The sequence below is a fragment of the Triticum aestivum genome, chromosome 1B, assembly GCF_018294505.1.
Source record: "Triticum aestivum cultivar Chinese Spring chromosome 1B, IWGSC CS RefSeq v2.1, whole genome shotgun sequence".
Taxonomy (NCBI): Eukaryota; Viridiplantae; Streptophyta; class Magnoliopsida; order Poales; family Poaceae; genus Triticum; species Triticum aestivum.
The window spans coordinates 665741158-665748936 of record NC_057795.1 but is presented as its reverse complement, the minus strand read 5'-3'; the positions used below and the strand labels follow the sequence as shown (position 1 = coordinate 665748936).

Sequence of the window (7779 nt, the reverse complement as noted above, 5' to 3'; positions counted from 1 at the left end):
CTTAGAAAAATCATAGATCAAAACATTGTTTGTATATATGTCGATGTATGTTCATTAAATATTTTAAAATGTAAAGACAAAAAGGAAAGTAAAATACATAAATTTAATTAAAAATAGAGTTCAAAATGTTTGTTTTCCTGGTTTTTTTCAAATTTCGAAATTTAGAATTAATTTTTGAATGATTTTATAGAATTTTTTTAAATAGGTCATATTTATGTGTTGCAAATACACGTGCACCAAAAAAATGTTCCTGAATGTGGGAAGAAATGATCATGTATTTGAAGAACAATGTATCATCTATTTGAAAAATAATGTTCATGTAGAAAGAAGTTGGTTTTAAACTGTGAGATATAGTAATCTCCTTGTCAATGTTTTATGTTCATGTGTATAAAAAATTAACTGATCTTATATCCAATGAAAATAAATATCAAATGTTGGCATAATAAAATATTAAAAGAATAAATTTAAAAGCAAGAACTGGAAGAAAAATAATAAGTAGGAACAAATAAAAAGAGGTAAAAAAAGGGAAACCAACGACTAATTGGGCTCGACACACCCATTAGGACATCTGGGTAAAGCTCCCTTGTTGGCATATAAAATTTTCATGCAAACTTGTCCGTCTCCACATCCATTGTTACCATCAGTCCCATTCCGGATTCCGACTCCCGTGGATTGGGGTTTGCTTGTCTTTGTTTGCTTGCAGTCACTTTCAATCTGAAAATTGTACATATTTATGTCTAGTTCAGGTATATGAACATATTTAGCAAGTTAAATCATTAGAAGTGCATATTTTGATTTAAGAAAAGAAATATTTCTGCAAAATGAGTACAAACTTTAGTAATAACAATAGTATGTATATCCCTCTCTTGCAATAAAAAATAATAGTCTATCCCTAGGTACAGCCCATTCACCTTCATAGAGCAATATCACAACAATGTAGACCTAAGTATATTTGTTCGATCCTTGACCTGCGAAAAATCAATTGATTTGTCATGGTAGAAAAGAAAAACAACGCACGAACCATACTCGAGCTTTGTATCAATATCCCTAGAAGCAAGGACTGTAACAAGGTTACATCCCTTTCCGAGAGAAGATTCGCTCAGTCAGGCATAGTTCTTTTTCATGTAGATGTTCCAAGATTTAGGAAGTTAATCCCCATGTTCATTGTCAAGGCGGTAAGTGTTCTGGGGTCAACAGGTATGACAATAAAAGATCTTTCCTTAAGGGTCTTAAGTTGAAGGGTGTTGTGCGTTCGAAATCTTTTTGAGGACATTCATATGACTTTTTTCATCAGCGTGGCACCATAAAATATCAAAAACCTTGGAGTCATAGACATGAAGGCCGGTGACACAAAGACTTGTACTTGAAAATGGAAGTGACTCGGGGTTCGACACAAGGCCTTTTCCAGATAAATCGGGATTCAGCCCGACTGGCACTCACATCAACTCCATCCGCCATAGACCTGGAAGGGTCACATGGCTAGCGTATCCGAATAACAGCCTGGCACGATTGCTTCTGGACGGAGGGTTATCCGATCGACGCACGGCATTGTTGGTGTTGTGATGCAGGTGAAGATGGGGGGGGGGGGCAAAACGATGAAGCATGTTCCATACACTTTGATGCCGGTTCTTAAAAACGAGCTAGCTTTAGTTCCTCTAGGGTCGAACGGTCGAGAAAACGCGATTAGGCTGTAGTTCCACGGTAATGCGCATCTGTGCCCGGACTACATCCAATGAATAGTAAGTTCAAAAATAATAGTTAAAAAACTGCATTTTTGGCATGAAGGATGCTCAGGTGCCCATGTTGCGTGCAAATTTTTGCGCTGTTTGGACATACAAATACCTCGATGGAAAAAATCGATCAAGATAGTGCTCTCTTTTAAAGTTTTTTTCAGAATGAATTTTTTTTTACAAGACCTCCCCAAATATCCAAACACCACAAATGTTTACACGCACGTTAAAACATTTGAGTATCTTGGACGCCAAAGAAAACTTTTATTTTTAAAATTTTCATTTTTCACACCCAGGTGCAACTGAGCATTGAATCATCTATAGTTCCATCGCTTGCGTGAGTATTAGCCTAGACACGGTGAGGCAGTGGTGGTGGTATTGGCCTATTAGGGCGTGTATAATGGTGCTATTTTAGAAGTGCACGTAGGATAAGTGTTGAGGTGGAGGAGAGAGAAACTATAAGAAAAAGCATGTCTTCTTTTAGTTAAAAAGATGATCTCTTAACAACAATATGTTTCATCACATGTTTAATGATGCCTCGTTACCACAAATAAGGCTAAGAAATAACCCATTGTACACCATATTTTATTTTATTTTCTAGATTACGTAGGATTACGATAAGACTGCCTTATAAACCAATGTACATGCATGGACCGTGTAGTCTCTTCTATTTGCTCATGACATTTCCTTTAAGAAGGAAAAAAGGACCTACTAGAACAAAAAAAAAACTAAAAAACCTAACTTTAGATTTTTAAGGATGGCAAATTGAACTATTTTTATGGCAAAATTATGTGTTGTGAGCATGACATTTCCCTTCAAGAAGCATGGCAAATCCTAACAAAAAAACTGAGCATGCCAGAATTTACCATGTTTGCTGAAGGGAGAATTACTAGGCTCACGGCATGTAATTTATAATTAAAAAACATTCAATTTGCCATGTTTAAAAATCTGATCTCAGATTTGTAGCGGAATCAAAAAAATTGAGGCAACCCGACTAGAAAAAAATGATGTTACGGATATATTCCCTATGTATATTCAGGGGGGGAAAGTAAAAAAAAACACGTATACTCTATGCGAGATGGGCTGTTTTTGCGGCTCGCCTGAGAAACCTGCTGAGACGGATCCTTTTGGGGCTGCATTCATTTTCCAGGCGGGCATTCCTCCGTAGTCTGTAGCATCCGCCCATGTCTCCCACCAGGATTTCCTTTTTTTTTTTCGAAAGCCCACCAGGATTTCCTATTTGACGCTTTATGCATCAAATTGACGGAGATTCGCAGAGGCGAGCCGCGAAGAGATTAGTGGGCTGGAGCCCATTTAGCGGTTGCGGGCGGGTGGTTTTCTGTTTTCTTTTTTCCTGTTTGTTTTTCGAGGCTGGTTTTCTTTTAGGTTTTTTCTTTTTTCGTTTTTCCTTTCCCTTTCTTTTTTTTGTTTTTATCTTTTCTGTTTATTTCTTCTTTCTTCTTTCTTATTTCTTCTTTCTTCTTTCTTCTTTCTTCTTTCTTCTTTTCTTTTCTTTTTCTGTTTCTTTTTCAAAAATTAGCAAATTTCAAAAAATTTCAGAATTCAAAATTATTTCTCAAATTTGACAATATGTTTGTAGTTTTCAAAAAATTGTTCGTGTGTTCAAAACAATGTTCATAAATTGAAAACAAATGTTCATGTTTCCAAATTTAAAAAAGCTTGTCTTTTCAAAATGTTTGAAAAGTTTTCAGAAAATATTCATGTTTTAAAAAAATGTTCATAAATTTCAAAAACAATTCACCCTTTCAAGATAATGTTCGCAATTTGGAAAAAAATGTTTGTCTTTCTGAAAAATGTTCGTGCTTTCAAAACAGTGTTCATCTTTCTAAAAAATGTTCCCACAATCAAAACAATTTTCATCTTTCTGAAAAATATTCGCACAATTAAATCAATGTTTGCAGGTTTCAAAAATGTTCAAACAAATTAAAAAATGTTCACTGAAATCAAATATGTTCAAAGTTTTCAAAAAATGTTCGTGTCTTCAAAAAAAATTCAGTTTTTGAAACGTTGCATATATATTTTTCAAAGTGTTTATACTTTCAAAAGACAATTCCAAATTTGAAAAAATGTTTGTTTAAAAAAATGCATTAGCTACTGTACTCCTACAGAGTCATTTTACTTGCCTACAGTACGTCCGTACATATTGAAAAAAAATTATCTTGACAAAATAGGTAAGAACTATCTTGACAAAAAACGATATGCCATATATGGAAATTGTTTTTTAATATTTTAATAAAAAGTCAAAATAGGTAAGAACTATCTTGACAAAAAACTTGACTTACTTTTGCACCAGTATATAAATTTTCACAAAAAAAAGAACCAAAGTTGACTTCACAGCAAAAAGACAAAATATATTTGCAGTTATAGGTCACTATTTGCACTATTTTGGCCAAAAAATTGTCTTTTTTAAAATAAGATAAAGGGAGATTTACTTTTTTCGGATTTTTTTCTCACGAGTAAAATAAAAGGTCAAGTTTATTTAAAAAATATTTTCATGATTTTTTTGACTTTTTTAATTACTTTTTTTTTCATATAGGATGTAGATGTCCCCATAGACCAAAAATCTGTCTCCGTCCCCCTCCCTCATCAGACCCACGGACTTCGCTACAAAAGGGCAATTTACAGGGGGTTTACCGGCTGGCCGCCCAGCCCACCAGTTAAAATCAAGGGGAGGGGGGCAATTAATTAGAAGGAGAATTAAAAGTGGACAAGTAAGCTGGTCCATAAAGTTCCGTTGGCTCAGTCCGTGTGTCTAGCATTTTCGCCAGGGACGAGACTTGCCTGCTCCCTGCACGTGCGCCCATCCATGCTCCCGCATACATGGCTTGATTTGATTAGAACAAAATAAGACACGGCCCCACCCCCTTAAAATCAGGGGAGAGATAATTAGATTAGAAAGGAAAAAGAAAAAGAAGACAGCCGTAGGATAAGGTGGGAACACGGATGGGAGCATGGGGAGGGACCACCCTACATACGTTCCATTTCTCCTCTCCTCCCCTTCGTAAAAATGTTTACGTTTTTTGCTAAAAAAAGGAAGGAATGATCTACGTTTTTCGGGAGAGCACTCCCTCATATGCTCCGTAGCATCCGCCCATGTCTCTTTCGCTCACCGCGCCACCGACACCTCCCCCGCTAGAACCACCATACGTTCCCCCTCCGTTCCATAATATAAGAATGTTTTTGACTCTAGTGTAGTGTCAAAAACGTTCTTATATTATGGGACAGAGGAGTACATTCCATCCTCTTCTCCACCGTATGTTCCGATTCGGTTCTCCCACTTGGACGGAAGGCGAAAAGCCTTCTTTCCTCCTTTCTCGCGCCCGCCGCCCACGCCTCTCGGCCACCACCGACCGTTGCTTCCCTTCCCTTGGTCGCCGTCGCTTTCGGCCGGTTCCTCCGGTTGAACCGGCGGCGCTTTAGCTGTAGAGCACGTGAAAGGTCGTGGGCGCCAACCAGCCCCCACGTTCCCACCCGATTAGAAAATTCCCTCCCTGCTTTCCAACGCCACCCACCTCCGCCGCCGCCGTCAACGACGCCAAACGCGCCTTGCTTCCCACTCCAAGATCCCACGCTACGTATAAAGAGCACCCCCTCTGCTAGTTGGCCGCCAGGCTAGCTCTCGCAAGCATCGCACCAGATCCACCGGTGGGAGCAAGGAAGCGAGCGAGATCCACCTAACCCACCAATGGCGGCCGCTGCTTCCTCCAGCGCGTGGAAGGCCAGGTGGCTCCGCCCCGAGGTACGCACCCATCCCTCCCATGTTCCTTCATTTCATCTGATCTAGCTTAGTTTAGCGATCTCGCTCGCTGGGTTTCGGTAGTTGTGATGGCCATGGCCTCACGACGGTAGCATGCATGGTCTTGGCAGGCGTACCCGATCTTCGCGGCGACGGGCGTGGCCGTGGGGATCTGCGTGATGCAGCTGGTGCGCAACATCACCACCAACCCCGAGGTGCGGGTGACCAAGGAGAACCGGGCGGCCGGGGTGCTGGACAACCACGACGAGGGCCGCCGCTACGCGCGCCACCCCTTCAGGAGGTTCATCGACGGCAAGTCCGCCGAGATCATGCCCGGCATCAACAGCTTCTTCACCGACCCACCAAAGAACTAGACGACGTCGTCGTCGTCGGAGAGCTCTTGTCCAAGGAAGGAAGGAATTCCTCCGCGAGATTTTTTTTCCCTTCTGAAGGAATACAGAAATACTGTTGTTATTTTTCCTCGAATTCAAGTATATTATTCGCCATGACTAATTGTCTGGCTGTACACTATTGATTCTTGTGATCATACACACAAACCTTAATCCGAATAATGCCTATGTCTTGAAGAACTATGCGTGTGTGTGCATTTCTCTATCATCACATTACCAATTTGTCATGGCCGTCGACGGATTGTTCAGTCTGATTGTTGGCACCATTTTAGTGTGTGCTCGTCTTCTCCTTAGAATTAGAAACTAGCCAAGCCGATCTTTCCTCGCGTGTTTGGTCAACACAGAACTCGACAAGGCATTGGGCAGCGGCCTCCTTTCTTGGAAGGTGTCAAAGTAGTGCGCAACACGCTGGTTATTCAGACAAGGTTTCTAGAAAAATATTGTTCTCTACTAGCTAGGATGTGCAGCCCACATTGACTTTCGAGCCTGAAAAATCTCTGAATTCCCAGCGATATGTCTGTTGAAGCGCATTTACGCAGGGACCGGGAGGAATAGGGTTGTAGCGCTGGGCGAGTACTGTAGCAAACTAGTACTATAGTGAGCCGGCACCATCACAGGCGTTAAAAAATGTGAAAAGTTTTGATTTTTTTTGAAACTGTGAACAACTTTTGAAATTTCAAAGATTTTACAAAAAGGAACAAATTTTGAAATTATGAACAACTTTCTAAAAATTCTGAACACTTTTTAAAGTGGATCAAATTTTAAACTTTTTGAACAATTTTTCAACATTGTGAACAATTATTTAATACCTGATCTTTTTTAAGAAACACGGACAATCTTTGAAAATTCGAGCAAAATTTTGAATTCTGGACAGTTCTTTGAAAAAAGCGATTTTTTTGCAAAAATCAAACTATTTTTAAAAGACATTTAATATTTTTTCAATTTTATGATTTTTTTAAAAAAGAGAAGGAAACACAAAAAATAAAATAAAATGGAAAACTGGGAAGAAAACAGAAAAGCAGTAAAGTAAACATGTTCAAGAACAAAGGTTCCTAAAACCGTAAAAACCCAGGCTGGAACCTTCGAGAACATTATTAATACCGGAGCCAGCGTCCCATCTCAGAAGCGTTAAATGGGCTGGCCCAAAGCAATAGCAAGCAAGTTCCTCCTATGCAAAATGGCAACAACTTGTCATAATAATCGTTGATAGGAATTGTGGCCACGAGCGGAGTTGTTTAAATTGTTTCTACATTCAAAAGGTTAAATTCATCTTTAGAAAGGTTCACGTACCTTAGAAATTTCAGGCCACCAACAGCAGCAATGATCATCCGCTCCTGAGTATAAAGTGATTGAATATTGCTCCCCAGGAACAAAATTTATAATTATGAACATTTATTGAAAATTGTCATTTAAAAAAAGTTATGAGTTTTTTTTTGAAATTATGGTTTTCTCAATTCAAATATTTTTTTAAAAAAAAAATGAATATTTTTTGAAAATTGTGAACCATATTTTAGTATCCAATCTTTGAAAAACACTGACAATCTTTGAAAATTCGAGCAAAATTTTGATTTCGGGATAGTTCTTTAAAAACCTTAACTTTTTCAAAAATCAAATGATTTGTATAGATATTTAAAATTTATGAATTTTCTAAAAGAAAAGGAAATCAAAAAAGAAAAAGAACTACATGAAAAAATGGGAACAAAACTGGAAAACCTGTAAAGGAAAAAACTGAAGAAAAAAACATGCTCAAGAAGAAAGGGTCTTATAACCGTTAATACCCAGGCTGGAACCTCCTAGAACATTCTTAATACCGGAACCAGAGTCCCATCTCAGAAGCGTTAAATGGGCTGTGCGAAATGGTGACAACTTGTCATAATAAGCG

The 7779-nt window shown here is 38.6% G+C and overlaps 1 protein-coding gene across 1 annotated transcript; it reads left to right on the top strand.

The window, feature by feature from the left end:
* Positions 1-5239: 5239 nt before the first annotated feature.
* On the top strand, positions 5240-6080 carry LOC123099263 (uncharacterized). The gene is made up of 2 exons (XM_044521442.1): positions 5240-5490; positions 5619-6080. The coding sequence occupies exons 1-2, from the start codon at positions 5437-5439 to the stop codon at positions 5859-5861; spliced, it is 297 nt and encodes a 98-aa protein (XP_044377377.1). The 5' UTR covers positions 5240-5436; the 3' UTR covers positions 5862-6080.
* Positions 6081-7779: the final 1699 nt, after the last annotated feature.

Excerpts from the sequence above, each read along its gene's own strand:
- LOC123099263 (XM_044521442.1), top strand. The coding sequence starts at position 5,437 with ATGGCGGCCGCTGCTTCCTCCAGCGCGTGGAAGGCCAGGTGGCTCCGC. Across the intron at positions 5,491-5,618 it reads CCAGGTGGCTCCGCCCCGAG|GCGTACCCGATCTTCGCGGC; the intron begins GTACGCACCCAT and ends TGGTCTTGGCAG.